Here is a 25,250-nt window from a genome sequence, read left to right as displayed (position 1 = left end):
CAACAGATCACAGCAGCTTGGATAACATTGTTTAAAAAATTACTTACTTGTAAATATGACCCTGAAAATGCTTCCTTACATCCCAAATTTCTTTAGCCTAGGGGCCAGATGTGTTTTAAATTTCAGAATTTTCCAAATTTTAAAAAGATAATATAGTTTAGCACTCTGTGATAAAATAGGTTATTAATATTTTTGTAGCAAAAAATATGAATAATTTCACGAAGTAAATAGCCTTACATTTGTTCAAAGCACTGACTTTGTGCTTAATTTGTGAAAAGTATTTCAGTTTTCAGAGCCTTGGAAATTTTGGAATTGTGGATACAGGATTGTAGCCCCATCACATGAGCACTCATTTTTCCCCCTATTTATATGTACTGATAATTCATATCTTGAAAATTAGCTTTTTCTCTTAGTGTTTTTGGCTCATCCTTTTTATTCATAGATCTTAACCTTTTATTTACAAGTGAATATACCTCTGAATTTTTATTTAGCCGAAGATTCTGATCTCAGGGAACAAATGCCAGCTGCTAGGGGGACAGCGAAGGATAGGATGCCACTGATTCTTCCATATAAGAAAAGGCCAAAACAGTTTTCTGGTAAAATGTCTGCTTCCTTCTAAGTTCTGGTCTTAATTACACTTGGATTCAGTGAGTGTTCATAAGAGTGATAATAATTTTTCAGTACATATTATTTTTTAAATGGTTTATTTAAAAATAATAAGGCAATAGAAAATAATAAGGCAACTTTCATCAGCCATGTGGGGTTTTGAAAGTTTGGGAGATCAATACATATAAAAGATTATATGCAATAGTATCAGAAGGCCACAAAACAATGTCAGGCCGCAGGTAGAAGGTTATACCCTGAGAATGACAGTTTGATAGTTACTAAGATGACCTTGATGTAGACATTAAACGTTAGCACGGAGGTTCAGGAAGGAAATTCTGGATGATTGATGGCTGACAGCATTCAGATAATAGAAATACTAATAGAATTTTAAAAGAACTTCAGCGAGAATACACGATATTATAATAGCACCTGGCCTTACTTAGTGTAAACCTAGAGTAGAACCTCTGTAAGTTGACCACCCAAGGGACTGTAACAAACTGGTCTACACATGGAGGTGGTCAACATAAAGGAGCTGTATGATACGTACAGGTGGTGCATGTCCGCTCCATGAAAATTACTTCATTGTAAGAAGTGGACAAGGTAGGGAGATGGTCAACTATTGAGGGTCTACTGTAGTTTCTTTATTCCAACTAAAGCCAGCATACATGATTTGAGGCAACAGTAAACTTGCTGTGTAGACATTCCTGTCCTCAAATGTATTAATTTTTTTTCCCCAGAACCTCATAGATACCTCCTGAGAACAACTGGTATTAGTCTCGATTTGTACCTCATTTTTTCAAGTCCACAGCACTAGAAAAGTTGTTGGATATTACATAAATAATGAACCTTCAAGTTGACCCCTAGAAGATTATTTTGAAATTGATGGTATCATTTTGATCAGGCTAGTCTCAGTTTTAGAATACAAGAAATTGCCCCACGGGCTGTCGGCTCAGTCAATTCTATTTGCCTGACCTATGGTCTCAGTTTCCTAACTGACAACATCTGTGCAGAGACAACCCACATAAAAAGTCTTCTGTTGGCTGCTGAGAGAGAGGAATGCATTCCTGGTATCTGACAAAACCCTCTCCATCTCTCCTGCTCCTTCCCACCTTAGGAAAACACTGAAATGCCCAGTGAGGTATATCTAACATATTTTAAGCAGTATGATTATACTTTATTTTAGGTATAATGTTATTGAAAAGGTTCTTGGAAATTTATCTGTAAATTAACCATTTATAACATTTTTTCATATGGAGATCTTTTCTGAGTCCTAACTCAAACGTAGTTTGTTTTTAATTAAAGAAAAATCCAGACTGGAGCCAACTCATTTGAAGAATTTCCTGAGAATATGAGAACTCTCAATAAAATAAATGTATCTCCAATGGCTCCCCTTGAAAATGTTTACATTTCTAAGACAATTGAAATGCTTTTACAAAATCCAAAAAGTTTCATAAAAGCATTTGATTCGGAATTAAATATTTCACATACCTAAACTCTGTCCAGGTCAAACTCTACCCCTCTATTACAAATGTGTACACAAATACAAATACAGAATAACAGTCATTATGTCAGCCCTCCCAGCCCAATAAAATATCTGTGGCCCTTTTGGAAAAACACAAGTCATTTTTACTTGGTAGTGACAGCTCTTCAAAATCTCTCTTCTACACTTGAAAGAAGACTTCAACTTCAAGGAAGGTACCCACTTTCTTAATCTCTTGAGGCCTCAGTTTCACAGCAGCCTTGGTCTAAAGCAGTTTCACATACAGATATGTTCCCTTGCTCAAAAGCACAAGATGACGCAGGGTTCATTGCAAAGTCAGCAAGAGTTCCGGGCATGGGTCTTCCTCCTGACTTGCCAGCTGACTGCTCAGCAGACGTTGAGGTCACGGGATCCATCTTTCCAGCCCCTCTCCACTTCTTGAGAGCTTCAGTCCTCTCCTCTGGAGTTAGTCTGTCTAAGTGCTTAGCTCTCAGGATGGGAGACGGAAACAGGGACCCCTGAAGAACTCTGTATATAAACCTAAAGTAGAAGGAGCACCACAGAATTAAATTCACCTCAAGGGCATCAAGGGACAAACAAAATTCCTATCCGATTAGAAAAAAATAAAATGATTTGGAAGCCACATGGCTTCTAAGTAAAGGGAGTGAACTATAAAATGGGGATAAAAACAATACTAAATAAATTAATATTTGTAAAGTGCTTAGAAAATACAAAGTGTGATATGTTTGTTAAATAAATGGAAATAAAATCTGTAAAGTAGACATATCAGTAGTTTCTATATCTCAGACTTAATGTTGGGTTAAATGAGATAGTCCAGGCAGAGAGTTGACACACAGTAGGTATTCAGACATGCTGGCTTTTTGTACCAGTTTCCTATGGCTATTGTCATAAAGTGACACAAACTTGTCCCTTCTAGACCAAGCTGGCAGTGTTTCCAGTGGTATAACATTCTCAAAAATCTTGTAAGTCTTCTATGTATGTCGCTGGGATTTATTCCACTAGGCAAGAAGGTCAGAGACCTTTCCTGTATAATCCTGACTTTTCCTTGGAGAATGCTGCTGGTTGAGGGGACCTGTGGCTCACGTACCCAGTCTCCTCAGCACTAAGAAACTCCTCATAGTCGAATCTTCTAATTTTAGCAATTTTTGAAACCTGGGTAGGCTGAGATTTTTTTTACAGCTGGTATATTGTACTATGTGCAGTAAGAATAAACAAGGCCACACCTGCAATACTTTCCTTAGAAATATTCCAAGCCAAATATCCAAGATCATGGCTTACAAATTCTGCTTTCTATACTAGTGTAAAACACAATTCAGGTAAATTTTCTGCCACTAGATGTGAAAGATCCACTTCCCTCAAATTTCCAAGGCACCCTCCTTATTTTCCTTGAGTCCTCACTGGCAGCACCTTTAGGATTCGTGTTTCTAGTGACATTCTGTTCACGATGATATACGTGTCCCCTAGACCATACAGCCTCTTTGCTCCTCACGATCTTCTGCAAACTCACCACCAGTGATTTTGATTTCTTTCCTTCCTATCCTTCCTTCATTTTTTTTTTCTTTTTATCCCCCTTGCCCTTCTATTTTCTTTGATATCTCTTTCTCTCTCTCTCTTTTTTCTGCTAAAAGCTTTATTTCCATTTGATCTAAGGCCGAGGAACGGGACACAGAGTGGCTAAAAGCTGCATGGCGGCTGGAGGGACAGCCTCAGTCAGAAGCCCTGATACTCTGAGGAGGCCCCTCAGAGGTGCCTGTGCTCTTCAGACTCCTGGTTATGTTTGAGACTGAGCCTTTTAAAGAGACTTGCCCAGGATGGCCTGGGAAGCAGGCAGCCTGCAGGTTGGTGGGAAGATTGGCTGTCTTCTTGATGAGTTTCACTTCCTCACCTGGGACATGTCTGTACAGGATGGCACAGAGGTGGGCAGAACCTAAGCCATGAAGACACAAAGTGGCCTGGCTGAGGTTCTACCCAGGGCCATGGCAGCTTCCCCGGCATCCGAGCTGGAGGAGGGCTTGGCTGCCATGCTGGTTTTGAACCTTCAGGAGACCTTTGGTGCCTCACGTTTCTCTTCAGCCACTTGGTAGAAGAAGTGGCTCGCACCTTCCAGAGCCACCTCATCATGGTCAGAACAGAAGCCCGGGAGGAGGGCGGGCGGAGTCGGAGCCCAGATGCAAAGCCACCAGGAGACTGAAGGCTGCCTCCGTCTTGGCCCAATAATTCTGATGAATGTGGGAGCTTATGGTTTGTCAGAAATAAGTAGCTAACTGAAAAAATGGTGTTGACTGATCTCAGAAGCAGGATATGGCTGAGAAGGTGGCCCCTGATGTCGCAAGTGGAGAAAAGATCGGACAGTGTCAGAGGCCGGAAGAGACTCACTCCCTGGGTCTGTTCTTTCCAAACATTGTCAAAGCAAGAGGAGGACCACCAGACACAGCGCTTAGTGTCCATCAGTCTACTAACAATCTGTTTAAGACAGTCCAGGATTTTTCTACTATGTGTCTCTAAATTCTTCCAGCCTCTGCTCGTTGTCCAATCCAAAGCCACGTCCACATTTTTAGGTATTTTTACAGCAGTGTCCTCTTTCAGGTACCAACATTTGTATTACAGTCCAAAGGCTGCACAAACTTGATGGACTAGAGCAAACAAAAATCTATTCTCTCAGTTTTGAAAGCCAAGAATTCTGGGAAGCCAAGGTGCTGGGAAGGCCATGGTCCTCCTGAAAGTTCTGGAGCAGCCCAAGTCTAATGCAGTTCCAGAGTGGCACGGTCTGGGCACGGCTAGAACCCAGGCCTTGCCCTTACAGCTTCTAGTCACGGCTGCTGGTATTTCTCAGCTTGTGGCCAAGGGACCTCTGACTCCACGGTGACGGCGCCTTCTCATCTTCTGTCTGTATCAAATCTCCTGCTTCCTCTTTCTTATAAGGACACTTGTGATTACATTTAGGACCTACCAAGATGATTCAAGGTGATCTCAAGATCTATAACTTAATCACACCTCCAAAGTCCTTCTGTGCCATGTAAGTTAACATTCATAGATTACATGGGTTAGGACATGAATAGCTTTTGGGGAATCATTCGTCAGCCTGCCAAAATAGTATTAGAATTCTGCTATTGATGCTCAGAATTCTTTTAAGGCTACCATTCTAAATTGTTTCTCCAGAAATTCCACAAGTTCATCTTGCCAGTTTTTAATCTAAAAGCTGGTAATAGTGGGGAGTACTACAGAAGCATCCAGTTTAATGGTGATATTGTTAATTATCCATCTATAACACCACCAAATGACTCAGATGGGCGTGTCTAGAAGAGAATCATCAGCAACAAAGGACTCAAGTCTACTGGGCTTTATGATGGTGTTAAAATCAGGGTTGGCAAACTTTTTCTGTAAAGGGCTAGGCAATAATATTCTAGGCTTTGTGAACCACATAGTCTCTGTCAGAACTATTCAACTCTGCTATTGTAGTACAGAAACATCCCTCAATAATATGTAAAGAAATGAGCATGGTGTGTTTTGATAAGTTTATCTATAAAAATAGGCAGCTGGCCAGATTTGTCCTATGGGCCAGTATGGAAAACCTGTTAAAGAATACTTGTAAGAGGAACTCACCACTGTGACTCTCACATCATGTTAAAAGAGGTGCAACAACTATTTGTTACAGTGGTTTCAGCTAAACGTACAGATTTTACAGAACAAAAAGAGGCAGCATTCTAATAGAGTTCAAAGAATCTATGGTTTAAAAACTCATGCAATTCATGCCTATAATCCTAGCACTCTGGGAGGTCAAGGTGGGTGGCTCACTTAAGCGCCAGGGTTCAGACCAGCCTGAGCAAGAGTGAGACTCCATCTCCATGAGAAATGGAAACACTGAGGCAAAGAGAGGATCACTTGAGCCGAAGCATTTAAGGTTGCTGTGGGCTATGACACCCTGGCACTCTACCCAGGGCAACAGAGTGAGACTATCTCAAAAAATAAATAAAAAAGCAAACAAACAAATAAAACTCCTGCCTTCTTCTCAGTCATTTCCATCCCATGTGATGTAAGAAATCAGGTTAAACTAAAATGGGAAAGATACTTGAAGTCAGACAAGGGAGGAAGCTATAAAGTGCTCCATGTTCACAGACCTTCTTCCTTTAGAAACCCCCAGATTTTAGCCATTAAGTTAGAGTCTACATACTTAGGCTGTGGTTAGTTAGATATGAGAAATGACGTACAACGTTTGGGTAATGCTAGTACAGAAAAAAAGAAAAGCTGCTGGCCTTCCCCTTTCTCTCTTCCCCACCCCACATGCGGGGGCAGGCAGAGGCGTGGATGTGCCGCTGAGCTGTCTCCAGCCATGCAGACGATGTCTTCTGAGGCTGCACTGTTTGTTCCTTCTAGAACTCATGTTGAAATGTGATTGCCATAACACTATTAAGAGGCAGGACCTTTAAGAGGTGATTAGGCAGAGCCCTCATGAGTGAAATTAATGCTACTATACAGGAATGGGTTTGGCCCCTTTGCCTCTGTGCCCTTCCACCTCCCATCACGTGAAGGTACCATCTGGAATCAGCACCAGCCTTCGGAACTGTGAGCCGATAAATTTCTCTTTATAAATCACCCAGTCTGTGGTATTCCATTGTAGCAGCATAAAACAGACCTAGATAAGGTCAATATTGTTGGGAGATTGAAGAATAAAAAGATGAGGAAGGGTTCCAGGTACTTGGACAACCTCATGAAGAGAAGTGGCCCTGTCCCTGTGAACTGTCAACCAGATTAGACGTTTTAATGAGAGAGGAAAACTAGCCTCCCCTTTTGCTTAATTAAGCCATTTTTGTTCTCTGATAAAACAATTAAAGATATTATTTTAACTAATATGCATACTGATTTCCCTTCTACTAGAAAGGGTGATTTGTTGACAATTCTTCGTAGTTGCTTGAGAGATTCTAAGTCTGAAGTTCTTTTACCCTCTTGAGGATAAACCACGCACACCATACCTGGGCAGAAGAGCAATGCAGGTTGTGAGGATGCAAACTAAGTAGAACACTGGATCCAGCATGTGCTCCTGCATAATCCAGTAGGGGTTGGATGGTGGGTTGCAAGTTACACACATGGCTCCAAAAGCCAAGGCGAAGAAAAAATACGACAAGACACTACCAACAATGACCAGCAGGTGGATCCAAGTCTGCAAGACAAGAAGGGCAAAGGGACTAAACACTCTCACCAACAAGGCCCTACAGCCCAGCAGAGTCTGCACCATTAAACAGATAACAGAGCTGAGCACTGGGTGATAACACATCTGAACACGGGGTGAATGGGGTACCAAAATACAAAACAGTATGAGTATTTTTGTGAATGGCTTATATTGCTGTTTGAATTATTATTATCATTATTTGCCTTTTTTGGCCAGGGCCGGGTTTGAACTTGCCACCTCCAGTATCTGGGGCCAGAACCTTACTCCTTTGAGCCACAGGTGCCACCCTGCTGTTTGAATTCTTTAAAACTAAATCAAACGCCAATAGGTAATTCTATTGACTAGTTTATTCTGTATCATCCATGAACCAGAAGGTGTCTGGATTTTCTCTTTATTTTTTTCCATACAGTCACTCACTGGTCTATTTCTTTATTAATATGCAGTATTATACCTTAGTCCAGTGATCATCAAACTTCAGCCATTCACATGGGTGTAGACATAAACCTGCCTTCACAATGATTATAGTCAAATGCAGATTTACATGAATCAGATAATCATATAATTAAATGAATAATTATAAATTATTAGAGCCACGAGTAAAAGCAAGAGAATGGTATAAGAGAATGGATGGTTAGGAAAGGGATCTTGGAGGGAATTCCATTTTTGCTGATATCTAATGAGACTTAAAATAACATTTGAGTTATTTTAACTCAAAAATAAAGGTGAAGAAACAGGGAAACAAGGGAGACAAAAAGCCCCCCAAAACAAAGAAAACCTCCATTAAAAGATACTGGAAGGGCTGAGGTTCTGATGTGGTAATGAGCTTAATGCATCAGAAAAATTGAAAGAGGAATGATGTGATTCCAGTCCCCAAGTATGTGGAAATGAGGTTGGATGGAGAGGCAAGGGCATCATTGCCTTATAGGTAGGCCACCTCAGGGCTTTCAGATTTTATTCCAAGAAAAATGGGAAACCATAAAAGGGAGGACAGCAAAAAAAGATTATTATTTGTATTATATGAAAGGCATAAAATCATCACTAAATGTCACAACACTTCTTTTTATTTTAGTTGAAATAAAGGGAGCTTTTTTTAAATCCCTTTATTTTATTTGTCTCACCAGCTTGCTCTTACAGAATGCTGGCTGCAGTCGGGTCATCATTCCTCCAGCCTTCCGCACACTTCCATCAACGACCCACCAGTGACATGGTCAAAGGCAGAAGGCAGGTGTTTCCTATCTTTCCTGGCTGCACATCAGCCTCAGCTCAACAGCATCCAACATTAAGGAGAAGAGCTATGAGTCACCGTCTTTCCTGGAATGGGGACTCTGCTCATTACCACTTATCTTGTTGGCGTGAAAGGCTTAACTGAGACACGGCTAACAGAAGACATTTCCCTAAGCACAAAGGCTCCTCAGAAGCAGGAAAACTACTCACCAAACTCTTGCTTTCAATGACCAGATGGAGGAGAATGATGAACAGGGCAGCGGTGTTCAGGGGGTTTCCAAATGTAAAGATGTCAATGTCAGATCCCTGGTAGGTCTAGAAAAAGAGGACAACCATATTCTCCATACATAATCTTGGAGAATTGTGCACACTCGATGTAACACCACTTTATCGGCAGCTCAACTAAGGATTAAGTCTGGCTACAACATCCCTATGAATTAGTCCTTTAGTACTAATTAGTATAAACTTCAACAATTTCCAAAGAGGGATACTAACTCTCCCAGACAGGCCATCTAACCTTCAGACTTTTCAGTGGAAATTCCTCTTTATTCTGAACCACAATTGATCTTCCTGATGCCTGTTACTTATACTTCTAGCTCTTTAAGATGTAGAGAAATTTGTTCCGCTTAACCACAGCTTTAAAACTCTGAAGAAACTACCCTAAGTTTCTCTCTCTCCTAAGCAAATATACCCTCTTGTCTTCTAATTGTCTTCAAGTTTTTCACCTATTCCTCGAATGATGCAATGTTTTTATCTTTCACCATTGTTTCATCTTCTGGATACATTTCAGATTGCCTTGTCTATAGATTCTACCTGAAGTGCCATAGAGCCAGAAAACTCTAGTGGATTTAATTCAAATAGTTATTTAAATATTCTGAATATTTAAATAAAGAGTGAAGACTGCTGACTAAGAGACTATCACTATTTTCTTTTTTCATACTGTCCTCTGTTAATACCACCCACAGTAAAAGGGGGGGTTTATGTGGACAAACAGCTATACCAATCATGCTGCTTTGTGCTTGGTGTTAGGCTAAATTTTAAAAATTAATCTTTATACATTTTTTGCTTAGTTGCATTTTTTCATTACCTGTAAAATGTTTTTTGTTGTTGTTGTTGTTTTTTGTTTTGGAGACACTACTTATAGGATCTTAAATTTAATACTCTAATGTCATCCAATGGAGTTGAAATACATTCTCCTCAGTAATGTATCATAAGAATGGAAAACCAAGAATCCAATGTGCTCAATACCACTACGAAGCCAGTCGATGATCCAGCACATGCCCACATAGGAGAAAAACCCAATTCAGTTCAAGGTGGGGGAGGTGACAGGAGGGATGGGGAAAGGGAGGAGGGAAGGGATTGGTGTGCTCCCACTTAAGGGGGACAATGTAGGGGTGCATGGAAGGTCATGACTTCCAGAGGGACTCTAGCTAACCTAGTTGTTTGTACCCTCACTAGAAATAAAAAAGAAAGAGAAAGTAAATGTCACCCTAGCAGAATTAGCCCGCTCACCAATAAAAGGTTTTATACTCTGACTTTGCCTCTCTGATTTTTTTGACTAATCTAATTACATGGCCAGACATTCCATTTTATTCATGTCATTGACAAAAATTATTAAGCAGTACAAGGTTAGCGAGAGACCAAAAAGGACTTAAATAAGATACTTCTTTCCAAATTGAATCCAATCCCTAACATATTTTGAGGGGAGATTATAATTTAGACAGTTAATAATCAGCCTGATTTTATGAGCAATCTACCCTTCTATATGCTTATGTTGGTGGCAAAGTACAAGGAAGCCTCCTTGATTCATTAATAAAAAATATAGTAAGTGAACAAAGACTCACAAAGTAAGGCACAAAGAAGCAGGCCAGGCTCTGATAAAAGGCATCCAACAAGGTGATCCAGAAGGTCAAGGGCAGGTACGCCTGGAAACGCAACAACATGGGAGGGAGTGAGCACAACAAGCAAGGTCAAGAAACAGCACAGCCAAGAAGAGACGATTTCTTCACTCTTTCACTCAAAAACCCAATGAGGTTTGTCAACTGAGGTAATAATAAGAGCAGTTGAATGCAATGAGTTCACAGGTGAGCGTGGTGGAAAAAAAAATCCTTGAAGGAACTCTCATTCAACTCAGGCTGTTACCTTTATCACTGAACCTATTTTACTTTTTGTTCAAGATGCAATGAGTTTTATTTTATTTTATTTTTACAGATTAATATAGGGGTACCCACAATTAGGTTACATTTGCGTTTGTTAGGTGAAGTCCAAGTTGCCACTGAGCCCTTCCCCTAGGAGGTGTGCCGTACACCCCACATTGCACCCCGCAGGTGAGACCTTACCATCTCCCTGAAACCCGGCTAGCAGCACTAACTTTTCATTTCCCCATCGGTACCGATCCAGAACTTCTCCAAATCGATCCACTTCTCTTTATTCATACCACTCCCTTCAATCCAGTTCGCCATCAACTTTCTATGAATTCATGGACAGCCCTCTAACTGTCCTCTCTGCTTCCTCTTCTATTCTCAATCCGGTTTCCCCATGTCAGCCAGAGGGTTTATAAAGAATATAAGCCGGGTCACGCCATCTCCCAGCTTAATCAGATGATCCCTCCGTTTGCTCCAATGACTTCCCACTGCATTTCCAGCACAATCTAAGCTTCTTCTCTTGACCACTAAGGCATCCCAGGCATCCTCAGACTACGGCCTGCGGGCCACATGAGGCTCACTGAGGACATTTATCTGGCCCGCTGGGTGTTTTTGCTGCCACTGCCTGTCCTGCTTAGCAGCTGACTTGTCCCGAGGCCTGTAGTTCAGCCCTCCAACGGTCTGAGGGACAGTGAACTGGCCCCCTGTTTAAAAAGTTTGAGGACCCCTGCCTCACACTGTCTGCCCGCTGAATAGCTCTGCAGGGTCACATCTCGCCATTATGATCCTGCCACAGGGACCTTCCTTCTTTTTTATCCTTGAATGTGTTAAATCCATCCTTTCCTCCTGGTGTTACCTATGCTATTCTCTCTGCCAGGGATTCTTTGCCCTGGATTTCCGGCATAAAGAGGTCATTATGATTTACATCCTGCCTCCAATATCACTTCTGTATAGAGGCATCTCAGACTTCTACAAGTTGTGTCCACTCCACCACTGATGGCCGAGGCAGCCTGACAAGTCTCTCATCACCATCGCAAATAATCTCGTTTGTTTACTTAATGATTTTCTCATTCTCTAAATGGAATACAAGCATTACACGGTAGGACTTGGTCTCCTCTATTTAAGTGATTAGAGCAGTGTCTCGTAAGTAATAGGTACTCAGCCACTAGCTACATGTGCAGGTTGAAAACTACTCTTCTATAAGTTTTCATGCACTAAACTGCATCCTACACACATCTTGTAGAAAGAAAAAGAAAGGTCAAGTAGAGACACTAGGCAGGTGATTGAAAATGGTTGTTCAAACAAGAGCCAACTCTGGCTGATGGTGGTGTGTGCTGAGAAGTACCCCGAGGCTGCGTTCAGATCTAGGAGAGGATGGACAAAACCACACACAGGTACCACCCTGAGCAGGTCTGAACGTGTTCTTCTTAGCATTATTTTCTTCCAAATCCAAACAGGGGTTGAAACTTTCTTGAAAATGTCTTACTGGCTCTTAAAGAACAAAGCTTTATAAATACACAAATTTTCCTTCCAAAATTTTTACATCTATCCTTTCTTGTCCCTTTGTTCTCCAGAAAATCAGAGCAATGAAGATTCGTCGTTGCATCTCCATCTTCTTTTACTATTTCCTCACTGGAGATGACGGGATATTCTACCTGCCTTCCTTCATCCAAGTGCCCCTGAAGTCTAACAGAACAACAGAGGAAAATGTGCCGGAGAGAAAGGGGCAGCGGAAACGTCACTTAACAAAAGAAAACCAATTGGGGATAAGTTAAAGTACAGCTTCAGGCTACTGGGGGGAAAGAGGGTGCTCTCAAAACCCTAAAAGTGAAAGGATGAAGAGTATAACTTCCCACAGTCACCTGCAGAATAGTCTTCATGGAAGTAAACAGAGAATGACCAAGATCCGTGAGAGGTGAGGGATTAACTCAAGGGATCTTTTGGAAACTAAAGGAAAAATGTGGCTACGGAGCCAAAGCCAGAGAAGAAGCCTGCGTGGGTGATGATGAGTGAAAGGCTTCTGGGAAGCGGGGCCTCTGAGCACAGCCTTCCAGACTCGTCTGCTTTAGAGGAGCGACATTCGATAACCCTGGAGAGTTTATCTCCTGACAGTGAACACGGAAAAAGACCCAAGTATAAAGCAGAATTTGTTTGGAGGCCAAGTTCTAAGAAAGGACAAATTATGGACGGTAAAGCCAGTGAAATCAATTACCTTTTATCAATGGCCCCATGCTGGGAATCAGCCTGCTGTGATCATCTTTTACAAAACTGGCCAGCTCCAGAGAACAATGTGTACAAAAGACTGATAGCAGAATTCAACAGCAGGAAACAGTGACTCAGTTCTCCCAAGGGTAGGGACCAATTATATCTCCAGTCTGTATAGACGGGCTTTTCAAACACCAGCTCTAAAAACATTGATTAAAAGACTCCCTGGACCCCTCCTGACTCCAGTGGATTTGAAATTGAACTTAGCCTTGGGGTTCAGGGCAACCTTCATGGATGCAATCATACATTCCTGCATTGAACTTTTGTCAGACTGGTCTCTGTTAGGAAAACTCCATGTAGTTCTTTGACCTGAATGGACTGGATGATATTAAAGGATTATAAGGAGTTCAATATAATAATATAATATAATATAATTCTTGCTTGAGCAAGAATGAGACCCCATCTCTACTAAAAATAGAAAATTAGTGATCTGTTTTTCTTTTTTTGAAATTATGTTTTACTTTTATTTATACATATTAGTCATCCTTTTTTTAGACTTTGGTAAAAACATAACAAGGAAAAAAATTTTGTTTGCTATTAAAAAAAAAAAAGAAAATTAGCTGGGCATTGTGGCAGGTGGCGGTAATCCCCACTACTTGGGAGGCTGTGGCAAGAGCATCACTTGAGCCCAAGGGTTTGAGGTTGCTGTGAGCTATAATGCCACAGCACACTATCCAGGGCCACAGAGTGAGACTCTGTCTTAAAACAAAATAAAACAAAACAACCCCCCACCCCCCACCTAATACTGAGAGCTCCGTATGTCTGAAAATTTTACACATATTACTTTCCTGAATTCTCACATCATTTCTGTAAAGTAAAGAAAACAAAGCACAGGCCAGTTAAAGAAATTACCAAGGTCACATGCCACAGAATTTAAACTTAGGCTAAACATAGCCTGTTATTTCTGATACATCCTGAACCATTTTTTAGCTGTGAGATTTTTGGAAATCACTCCTTTGCGGTTCAGATTTACCATCTTAGCATGGGAGTGAAACGAGGCTGTGTCTCCAGGTGTTTTCATGAAGATAAAGGGACGGAGGTGTTCAGGAGTCAGCACAACAGACGGCAGTAGGGGCCAGTGAACACTAGACGCTCCTTGCAGTAAGCACCAAACCCTGGATGGTTTCTTGAAAGCACCGAAGTCTTTTCATAGATTTGTCCGTGCTCATCTCAGAGGCAAGTAGCTTAATATTTGCCATGTGAACAGAGATGTTTTAAAACAACCAGACACTTCGAATAGTTGAGTGGGCTGCAGTGTTTGGGCTAGGGGATTGGAAAATGTACTGGCTTTGACCGTGGATGTGAACCCTCCGAGCATTCCTGCCTTAGCACCTACCTCTGATTTCTGACCGCTCTTGTAAAGCTCAGGCAGTTGCATGAGGGTCTCTGCAGACACGTCTTTCTCCAAAACACCGTAAATGACGGGAGGAGCAGAGGTGAAGAGGAGGTTGAAGAAGATCAAGACCCAGTAGTCGGTCATGGAGGTTCCTGAAAACCCACAAAAGAACTGGTACCAGAAAAGGAGGTTCACGTAGGCCTGGGGACACAGAGAGGGACATTCGGATCTTAGAAACAGTCTGCACACGACGACCACACAGTTTGCACTCTGCCACGTGGAGCTGTGCGACTTCAGCCTCTCAGCAGTTTCCTCACTTACACAATACACGACTGCGACTTACCTGGCAGCTTTATTTGGTAAATGGTTTATTAAATTTAAGGACACACACCTGTGCCCAGCCCCCCCCCCATCTTGGCACTGTGCTGTTTACAGATCCTTCATTTAATCTTCATACCAATTTGGAAATTCTTGCTGTCTGTTCCTATTTTACAGATGATGAAACTGAGTACAATGGATTCTTTGTAGCCCCCTAAAATTCACACGTACAAATCCTAGTGCCCAATGTGATGGTGTTAGAAGGTGCAGTCTTTAGGGGATGACTAGGTCATGACAGTGCAGCCCTCCTAGACGGGACTGGTGACCCCATAAAAGGGACCCCAAAGAGGTTTCACTTTCTTTCAACCATGTGACAATGTAGTGATCATTCTGCAACCTGGAAGAGAGCCCTTGACAGACACTGAACTCCAGAATTGTGATAAATAAACACCTGTAGTTTATAAGCATCTTTGGGACTTTGCTATAGCCGCCTGAATGGACTAAGACACTGGGGCACAGAGAGGTTAAGGAACGTGCCTAAAGCCACCCAGCTAATAATTAGTAAGAGCCCATGTTCACATTCAGATATTTAGCTCTAGATGAGGTGGCACAGAGCAGGCATACTAGAATTTTTAGCCTCTTGCTTTCTGGGTTCACAATGACTTCTCAGTAGTGAAATGGGGTGTGACATACCAGCAGAGGGGCTGGCCACCCCAGCTTGCTTGGGACTGGTGGGTTTTGTGGGGCATGAGACTCTCAGTGCGGAAACCAGGATAGGTAGTGACTCTCGAGGGCAGGCACATGCGTCCTACATGGTTTACGCCAGTACTTTGTCTCAGATAAGCTAAGCCCCCTATAGCAAAAACTCTGTATCATAGAGCAGGGAAGACCTTGGGCTTAGGCAGGCAGGGTTTGGGGGACACTTCCTATTGATTGTTTGACTTTAGGCCATTTTCTTAACCTCTCTGCATTCTGGCTTCCTCTTCTGTAAAATGAGCATTGAACCACCTTAGGCTTAGGATGAAGATCAAATTCAAAAGCACTCATGACCTGCAAAGTGTCTTATAAAGATATCATTGGTATCAAAGATACATTAGAACACCAGGAGAGAAGGGCCACAGTCCTCAGAATAGAGCATCTCAGTCCAGCGTCCATGGACAGGCCCAGTGCCCAGCACCTGCAAACGCATCCCTTTGGAGTCCACCTGGTTTGGGCCCTATTCTGGGAACGAAGCCACGGGCTTCATCACAAATGCTGTCCAACATCCAATGACCGCAGCTTCAGAAAGATGAGCTACTCTCCTGGCTCAGTCCTGGCCCTTTTCTCCATAGTTTATAAAACATTCTTTTTTTCTTTTTTAGCTAGGTAAATATGAGGCAAAAATTAAGTCTGGGGAATAGTGATATAAATGGCCATCCAGGCTCGGCGTCTATAGCTCAACCAGCTAAGGCGCCAGCCATGTACACCTAAGGTGGCAGGTTCAAATCCCCAGCCCGGACCTGCCAAACAACAATGACAGCTGCAACCAAAAAATGGCCGGGCGTTGTGGCGGGCGCCTGTGGTCCCAGCTACTTGGGAGGCGGAGGCAGGAGACTCGCTTGAGCCCAGGAGTTGGAGGTTGCTGTGAGCTGTGATGCCACGGCACTCTACCCAGGGGGACAGCTTGAGGCTCTGTCTCAAAAAATAAAATAAAATAAAATAAATGGCCATCCAGGGATCACAGAGCAGAAAGAATACAGGGCCCGGCTTCCTGGTGTGTACTCTCCATTAACTAACGTGTCCTCTCTCTTCAAGAGCGTGGATGTGTAGTATCTTGTCCGAACATTAGCGTTCACCCTTGAGTTTAATCTGGAGTTACAGCAAGGCAGGGAGGGGACTGAGTTTCATCATAACAGGGGAGAAGATGCAAATGCTGGTTTTAAAAAAATCTGTTTTGTTTTTTAAAAATCTGCAGAGGAGTCCTCTTTGAGTCAACGACCACTAAGTCCAGGAATTTTAAATTATAAACCACGGCTTTTCCCAGAATTATATACTAAGGCAGATATGTGTTTCAAACATTTTCTAAAGTATCTGAGTTTTACCAAACTTTGACTAACTGTGCTTTTCTAATGAATAATATGCTGAGAGTTTCCCGAAAAGTTCATTGTGATACAGGAAAAAAAATGCTTTACTGAACAGATCTACTCACATACAGAGAGATCTAAATTATACATTTGCTGGCCTGGCACCTGTAGCACAGTGGTTATGGTGCTGGTTATGGCACCAGCCATATGCACCCAGTCTGGCGGGTTTGAGCTCAGCCCGGGCAAGCTAAACAACAATGACAACTGCAGCAAGAAAATAGCTGGGTGTTGGGGCTGGTGCCTGTAGTCCTGGCTACTTGGGAGGCTAAGGCAAGAGAATTGCTTAAGCCTAAGAGTTGGAGATTGCTGTGAACTGTGATGCCACAGCACTCTATCGAGGGTGACATAATGAGACTCTGTCTGAAAAAAAATAAAAATAAATAAATAAATAATACATTTGGGATATCCTAAAAATGACTCACTTAAGTTTTTTTTTTCCCCTAAAGTTAGTATTCTAATAGAGTGATATAAACTTATGTGTACTATAGACATAGTACATCTGGGCCTTAAAAACTAAAAATGAATTTGGCCTAAAAATCATATCTTTATAATTACTACAGTTAGAAGAGACATAAATGAATAAGATTTTATAAAAAGGAAAACTGAAATTTAAATGGTATGGTTAAGATTAGAAACCAGGAACTCTAATCAAAGTCCCTCCTGTTAGGAATTGTATGATTAAAACAAAGTTCCTTTGCCATCAAGCCCAAATACACTTTATAGGCTGGCTAGAGAATTCTTGCACCTGTGGGTACCAGCCAGCTACGGGATAAGACATTTTACTGAGTTTTCATCTGTATCTGTATCTTCAATATATCACAGAAAATATTAATTTGGGGGAAGCAGATATTTTGGGGCATAACCAGTAAAATGGCAGCAAAACCTTCTTTACTGACAGCATTAAACATTTCATAATTCTGCTTGTCACAGTCTTTTTATGGAAGGTCAAAATTGGATTTTAAGTGAACCAGACAGGACTTAATTTAATTCAAATGCACAGGGGATGGAAAATGCCAGCAGATGGACAAGCCTAGCAATTTGCTGTCATCGGCTGAAACACAGCACATTCCCAGATTATGTCTGATAAGACAAGAGGACTCCTGGCTGGTCGCAAAACATGGATTAGTGAGCTCAGCATAGGACACGTGCAACCAGGATTGGAAGGTAAGAAAGGGAAGGGGCAAATTCTCTGAAGTTACATACCACATTCTTATAAAAAAAATAGAGAATCATGTTGGAAAGTCGCGTGTAACACCAGTGCCCGTGGACAAGAAGGAGCTTGCTGAGATGTCTGAACTGAGAAATGGCAAAGTCACTGGCCATCACCGCCTGCAGAGGCAAAGGTGAGAGCTGTTATCCGGAGCAATCAAACGCGGAGGGCTGACACAGCATGGGCAGCCTGACCATCGTGACACTCACATTGGTTACATCTGTTGGTTAAACCTTAGATGAAGATCAAAAGAAAAAGAAAACATGTACACCCAGAAACACTCACAGAGCAACAGGAAAACTGTGACTACAGAACCCAACGGGGAATCTGGAATTACTACTCGGCCTTCCAGTGTGACCCCATGAAACAAGATTCCTCTCCGGTTGCTAGTTACAATGCAACTTCAGCAAATGAATTTTACCTAGAAAGCAGCTCCTTTAGCAAGAACTGTCTTCTGCATTCCAACATGCACTCACTTCTCGACGAAGAGAATGTTAAAAATGATGCCGTCACGACATCATAGGACTTTGTATAAGCGTTAGGCAGAGAGGTGTCTGAGTCCCTCAGCTTTCATAGAAATGCTGTAATTTACAGTTCTTGGGAAACCGTAAGCCTCCTACTCCCCCTTCCTCTGACAGTGTTTGCTCCATAGATGAAAAAGTCTTGTGGATTATGAGAAGCTTGGTCTGAATTTTGTGCCTAAAATACTATTCAACACACACACACACACACCCCCAACAATGTCTGCTCCGCCTTCATGGTTATTCTCTCATCCCTTTCTTTCCCTTGGCTTCTCACTCCTCTCACCTCAAGCTCTTAAGGTCCTTTATTCAAATCCTCACTAGCTTTCTTCAGTGTCAGAATTGACATGACTATTGCAAAGCTAAAAAATGTATTCCTATGATCTAGATAAACCCCATTTTTTAAACTGTACCAGTAACCATGGAGCAAAAGTTACCCAGGAAAATGTTCTATGCTCACGAGAAAAGAATGAATGAATCAGTGGACAGCTTGCTGTCTCCAGCCCGCGGGGCTGAGTGCCGGCAGGCTCACTCTTCACCAGGGAGGAGCGCCCACTTACCTGCATGCCTTCTTGACCCGAGACCCCTATCCCAATATCTGCCACTTGTATCATGCTGACATCATTGGCGCCGTCACCTTCATGAGGCAGAAGAAAAGGGGAGAAACATACGAGGAGTAAAGAAAAGATGTCAATTTTGCAAATCAATAGTGGCAACTCGAGTGAACAAATCAATCCTTCAAAGTTTAGCCCATTTCTCCAGTTACTGGGAAGCTAGTCAAGCAGAAATTCAATGTGGCATCCCAGGGCCAGCAGGAAGAAACGACCCACTGCTAAGCTCCTTCATGCTACGGGACATGGGCTGATCTCTCCTTTCCCACGCCGCCCATGTTACCTTAGAATCTCCAGATCCACCTGCTTCTTCCACCCAGTGCTTGTGGCGTTTCCCACTCCCCTGACCCTGACCTCATCTCCCCACCCCTTTCCTAGATTTCAGTTGCTCTCGCTGTCAGCTCAGATGCATTTCCTCTGGGAAATCCTTCCCACACTCCCTTAGAGCAGGTGTCCCTGCCTTAGGCTCCAGCACCCCCTGCATATCTCTGTCATACCTACTACCCAGCATCACCACCATTGCATATAGATTCGCTGGTCTCCCCCAGCACAGAAAGCTTCTCAGGAGGTGTTACTTTCCTGCTGGTAATGAACACGGGTTATTCCCAACTGCTTGCTACGTTCACAAGGTTTTCAATGATAGTATCAGGGTTTTCCTTGGGAACTCTTGGTCCCCGTGGTTTGGTGGGTGAACACAAATCCTCATATTCATGAGCAAGAACTGAGCCAGGTCTGTATCATCAGTGTCTTCTGCTCCCTGGTCTCAGTGACCAGCTCACAGACAGGCCCATGACTCACTTCATTAGTATAAAGTCCGAGGGCTCTTGCTTCAGGAACACTAGGACTCAGAGGCTTAAAGAATTCATTCATTTGTATTTCATTCATCCGAGTTAATTAACAACATTTCACCTTGATCCTGACACTTCACAGCAGTAATCTGAAAAGAGGTGTGATCTTTTCCCTCCCCAGGTTGTTAATAGGCTGGGATGCAAACCCTGGAGTTTTCATGGTTTCTTATGAATGGAGAAGTTATTTGACCCTGGAAAGAATCCAGAGGAAAATAGAGATGGAAAGAGGCAGTTTCGATGGCTCAGTACTCAGCTAAGCAGACGAGTGTTTCAGTTTTTAATCTTGCAGTGTTAAACACTTTCTAAAATGTAAACTCATGTTTTGCTATCAAGGCTTTGACATCCACAAGACTGAGGACTCCCAAATTTTTATCTCTAGCCGGTCTCATTGCTAAATTTCAGACTTTTATTCTAGCCACCTACCTGCCATCACTGCTTAGACATCTAGTGGCCTTTCAAACTCAACAAGCGTTAAGACCCAACCCCTGATTTCCCCTGCCTCCCTCTCAGTGAATGGCATTTCCACTCTTTTTGTTCTTAGACAAGACTTTGGCACCCCCTTGGACAATTCTTCCTCTCCCACAAGATATCCAAGATATTGACAAGTGTTACTGGCTCTTTCTTTGAACCACGCCCATTAACGGACCACACCCCATGGGGACCAAGCCACCATCGTCTCTGGCTCAGTTGTATCCACCATCCAGACGGATCTTTGCTTAAGTCTTTGAGCCCAGCAGTTAATTTTCCAAAGCAGCCAACGTGATCCTTCTAAGCTGAAGGCAGATCCTGTCCCATGTCTGGTCAAAATCTTCCAAGGGCTCCTAATCTTTTCAGATGAAAGCCAAAATTTCATAATGGTCTCCAAGATGAATGTGGTCAGGCACTGTCACCTCTCTGCCCTTTAGTAACCTGCAGAAAGCTCCTTCCTTTGCTCTATCCACTTTGGCCTCTGACATACCAAGCCCAGTTCATCTCATGGCCTTACTTGTGTTGCTCTCTCTGCCAGGAATGGTCACCCTCAAACCTTCCATGACACCCTTATCAATTCCCTGCTCATAGACAACGTACCGTGAGACCTTCTCTGAAAAGCACATTTAAATTAGCAGTCCCCTCCCTGTTCCCCAACCCTCTACCTCCCCTCACCCTGCATGGCTTTATTTTTTCACTAGCACTTTCCACTACCTGATATTGTACATATTTATCCTTCAGGGGAAATACTTTAGGTTTGTTTCACTGTACGGCCTCCAACTAGATATGAGCTCCTTAAGAAAAGGCATTATGTCAATTTTATATACTGTTATGTCTCCCTGGCCAAGAAAAATGCCTGGTACAAAGAGGGCACTTGACATATGCTTGCTGAATGGATAAATACGTGATTAGTTCATGTCCTTGAATTTACCTGTTGAAAAGGTAGAACTTGCACATTCTCCAGTTCTATGGTTCAGTTTATTACTCAACTTAGGACAGTGGATTTGGGAGTCTGACCTATACCCCAGGGAGTTCTGACCACAGAATTGTTTTCCTTGCCCCATCCCTAACACCTGGTTCACAGCAGTTGGTTGAACAGGTGATGGAGGAGAAAAGGGGGTGAACATGGTGGAGAGAAAGGGGTGCAGAAAATGAGAGGGATCGTGGGAGAGGAAGAAGACAGACAGAAGGCTTGGCCTCTGGTGGGTATGAAAGGGACAAGGGGTGGGCTCACTCTCGTCCTCACTCACCAATGGCCAGGGTCATCACCCGGAGATGGCTGCGTACCAACTTCACCACCTCGCTTTTCTGCAAGGGTGTGGCTCGGCAGCAGACCACAGCTTGACACCAGGACGTCAGTTCCAGGAACTGTCTTTGTAGATTTTCTTGCAAGGCAAACTCCAGGGTCTTCCCAGTGATAATGAGTCCAGCCCGAATCTCTGAGTCCTGGGGAACAGGAGGCTGAAGCAAGTCCACCCTCAGTGACGCTTGCCCTGGACCCCCTTGGTTTTTCTTCTGAAGTTCTTTCAAAATTGTGCTCATCAGCATCTCACAGGCATCCTTGAAACAGAGATGCAAAGATGGTTAGCCTGGGAGCTGCCTCAGTGGTCAGAGGCAGCTGAGTTTTCCATTTGTCATTCTTTAGCAATTGCTGGGTCAAGGCAACCCAAGTAATGAGTAATTAGCTTCTCTCAGAGACTTTACAGTTCTTTCAGGAGCGTTCTGGGCATGGGAGGGGATGAGCTACAAGGATGGGGGAACATCTCTTAAAAAGAAACAGCTGCAGAATTTCCTCATCTCTTTAATTTCCCTTCTCAAATAGTGAATCCCAAATGTCCTTGGCCTCCTTCTGCCATGTGTTAGCTGTTTGAACTTAGGCAAGTTATGTAACTTTTCTCATCTAAAAAATGTTTTTGAGAGGACTAAGTGAAGTAATACCAAAAAACTCCTAGTGTAAGGCATGACTCCTGGCAGACATTTAAATAGTAATTATTGTTTTTATCTTCTTCTTCTTTTTTTTTTTTGCAGTTTTTGGCTGGGGCTGGGTTTGAACCTGCACCTCCGGTATATGGGGCTGGCGCCCTACTCCTTTGAGCCACAGGCACTGCCCTTGTTTTTATCTTCTTTATGATTCAACACATTCATTCACTCACTATTATTAAGAATAATATGCTAGAAAACATCCTGGCAGCCAAGGATATGTCAATAAACATGAACTTGCCTCCTTTGCACTCTGGTCAAGGGTAGTTTTGGTGGTGCTTCTCTCATTGGGTTTGCAAACACCAGTTAGCAAGTTCTTTAAAGGCAGGTGATACTTTTACTTTGCTTTTGAAGCCTTCATAATGCTTAAAAGAGGGTCACATCGGGTACTCAGTAAACCTCATGGAATGACTTCTACTCAAGAAAGACTAACCGTGAGCTTATCCAGAAATTATTGTGTCAAATGACCACTAAGGACAGCCCAAATCCAGGAACAGTGAATTTAAGTTCTTTTTTTTTGTTTGTTTGTTTTTTTTCTTGAGACAGAGTCCCACTGTTGCCCTGGATGGAGGGCCTTGGTGTCATCATTAGCTCACAGCAGCCTCAAACTCATGGGCTCAAGAGTTTAGGTTTATACATTAACCCTGAGATAGTCTCTTCATGAAAGACACCCTCCCACAGAGCCTATTTGCTCTGATTTTAAAGGCCATTTTATCAAGCATTTCTCAACCTACAACAAAATAAGAGGGGTCAAAAAGGATAGACATGGATATATGTAGTATAAGCACAAAATAGCACAGATCTAACCACAGGAACTATGAACAAGAGACTCAACTTCAAGGTGGAACCACCTAACTACACTTACGTCAGAAACTAACTGGATCTAGGCATCTCCAAAATCCCCAAGGAAAAGTACACAAAGATGAATCAAACCCAATATGCTCATCACAGACTCAATGTATAACAGTAAAAATTGTTTTTAAAAACCTTCTGGATTTTGGTTAAATGAAAATGGCCCACTTAGAAAGTAACATCCAAGGGTGGTGCCTGTGGCTCAAGGAGTAAGGCGCCGGCCCCATATACCGAAGGTGGTAGGTTCAAACCCGGCCCCGACCAAAAACTGCAACAACAACAAAATAAAGTAACATCCATTTCAGCCATTGGTGGGTTCAAAAAACTGCAACAACAAAAAAGAAAGTAACATCCATTTCAGCCATTGAAAAGCAAGATGTCTATTAACATGAGATGGTGTTAAAAATATCTGTAATTGAAAGAAACATAGCTACAACACTAGTATAACACAAAAGCATGTAGTTTACGTTTTTGTAGTTTTCGGTAGTACACAGAATACAATCTGTGTGAATGTTTTCCAAACTATGATTGTAAATTGTGGTTTTATGATTACAAATTGATTATAAAGCTTTATATACTCATTTGTGTGTTTAATTTTTACAAATTAACTATTTTTATTATAAAAATATATAGTAATAAACACGTGACACATCTACACGACGCTGATCTTCATCATTCACAGATCTGACATTTGGGAACACACCTGCTTGCTAAAATTTACCTGTAATCCTGCCATCAACACCCACACTGCCTTTGTGGCCTCACGTGGACGTGCACATGATGTTTGAGTCATGCAAGGTGCATGTTCTGAGCTGAAGCTCAACTAGCTGATGTGGGGCCTTCTTGTGCCACACATCGCAGGCTGGATGTAGCCCTTCCCAGGGTCTATCTGGTGCCTTTTTTTTTTTTTTTTTTGCATCTTTCTATATTTTGTTAGTGATCTTGCTGTTTAAAATGTCTCCCATAGTGCCACAGTGCTGTGTAGTTCTCCTGAGCACAAAAGGCTGTGATGTTCCTTACAAAGAAGTTACCTGTGTTCCATAAACTTTGTTCAGGCCAAAGTTACGGTGCTGTTGGTCGTGCATTTAATGCTAATGAGCCAACGATAAACATTAAACAAAAAGCCTTTAAACGGAACAAAGTTAAGCACTGGGAAGTCAAACCCAGGGGCCATAGGAAGGTAACTTTTATCTTCCCTAGAAGCAATGTCCGCGTCCAGTAATTCAGGGTTTGAGGCAATTCCATGAAATATAACTATGTGAATGAGAATTGACTCTGTGTGTAAATGCATATATATAACATATAATATGTCATATCATACAGAGAGTATATGGAAATAAAAGTCAGAACATTTAAAGTTTATTCCCTGTTTAGTGAGTAATCAGCTGTGGACACGTAGCGAAATTGCAACTTTTTGGAATCTAAAGCCATAAAATGAGAATAATTTATCTGTTATGTATATGTCTTATGATTCTCAAATAGGCTCACATATGAAAAGCCTTTTATAGATCTTAATAGACATTAGAAAGATAAAAAGTTACTAATCGCAGAAGAAAAATTCAAATGAAATTACAAAAATAGAGGTTAAAAATTAAATGATGAATCCTGTAAGGCTTTTGCATATTCCAATGCAGTAAATAATCTAGGATATGATTGTATTAAAACAAGTAAAGAAAACAATTTAATGAGTGTGGAAACCATGTAAGGGTTCTAAGTGGCTATATTATTAACCTATTTTGCAAATTTAGTAGCAAAATTAATGGAAATTTTATAAACGACACAACAGAAATGACCTCCAACACTTTGCTCACTGCCAGTCGGTGCATGTGAAATCTTATAGGAGCAAGTCTTTCAGGATATGACTAATTGGGCTCCCTGGTCTCTAAGTCCCTTTAAACTCTTAGTGACTCTGAAGGGGTTGGAGATGGACGTGGGAAAAGGGGAAAGGATTTAAATGCCAGGGACCCAGGGTCTCCTATGTCTCCTGTGCCTGGCATTTTACTTTCAAGATACGAGTCACCATAAAACTAAGTTATGTTCACTGCATTCTATTTGGTTATCAGGAAAATTTACACA

The 25,250-nt window shown here is 42.1% G+C and overlaps 1 protein-coding gene across 3 annotated transcripts in view; it reads right to left on the bottom strand.

Moving 5' to 3' along the window:
• Window positions 1-745: 745 nt before the first annotated feature.
• The window catches only part of ATP10D (ATPase phospholipid transporting 10D (putative)), a 103,200-nt gene continuing 78,695 nt past the window's right edge, over window positions 746-25,250 (bottom strand). For 2 of the 3 annotated variants that reach the window (XM_023515998.1, XM_023515999.1), the window contains exons 16-23: window positions 21,593-21,902; window positions 18,976-19,052; window positions 17,888-18,013; window positions 14,244-14,444; window positions 10,343-10,423; window positions 8,709-8,813; window positions 7,078-7,265; window positions 746-2,626 (exon numbers count right to left, since the gene is read on the bottom strand). In XM_023515998.1, coding sequence (XP_023371766.1) covers window positions 2,314-2,626; window positions 7,078-7,265; window positions 8,709-8,813; window positions 10,343-10,423; window positions 14,244-14,444; window positions 17,888-18,013; window positions 18,976-19,052; window positions 21,593-21,902 — 1,401 coding nt within the window. In that variant the 3' untranslated portion in view covers window positions 746-2,313. Of the gene's footprint in view, window positions 2,627-7,077; window positions 7,266-8,708; window positions 8,814-10,342; window positions 10,424-14,243; window positions 14,445-17,887; window positions 18,014-18,975; window positions 19,053-21,592; window positions 21,903-25,250 lie in introns of those variants that run through there. The other variant, XM_023516000.1, reaches the window with a different exon arrangement.

The sequence above is a fragment of the Otolemur garnettii genome, unplaced genomic scaffold (genome assembly GCF_000181295.1).
Source record: "Otolemur garnettii isolate 467f Iridium unplaced genomic scaffold, OtoGar3 scaffold00083, whole genome shotgun sequence".
Lineage (NCBI taxonomy): Eukaryota > Metazoa > Chordata > Mammalia > Primates > Galagidae > Otolemur > Otolemur garnettii.
Note: the sequence above shows the minus strand (reverse complement) of the source record. Positions and strands in the feature narration are given on the sequence as shown.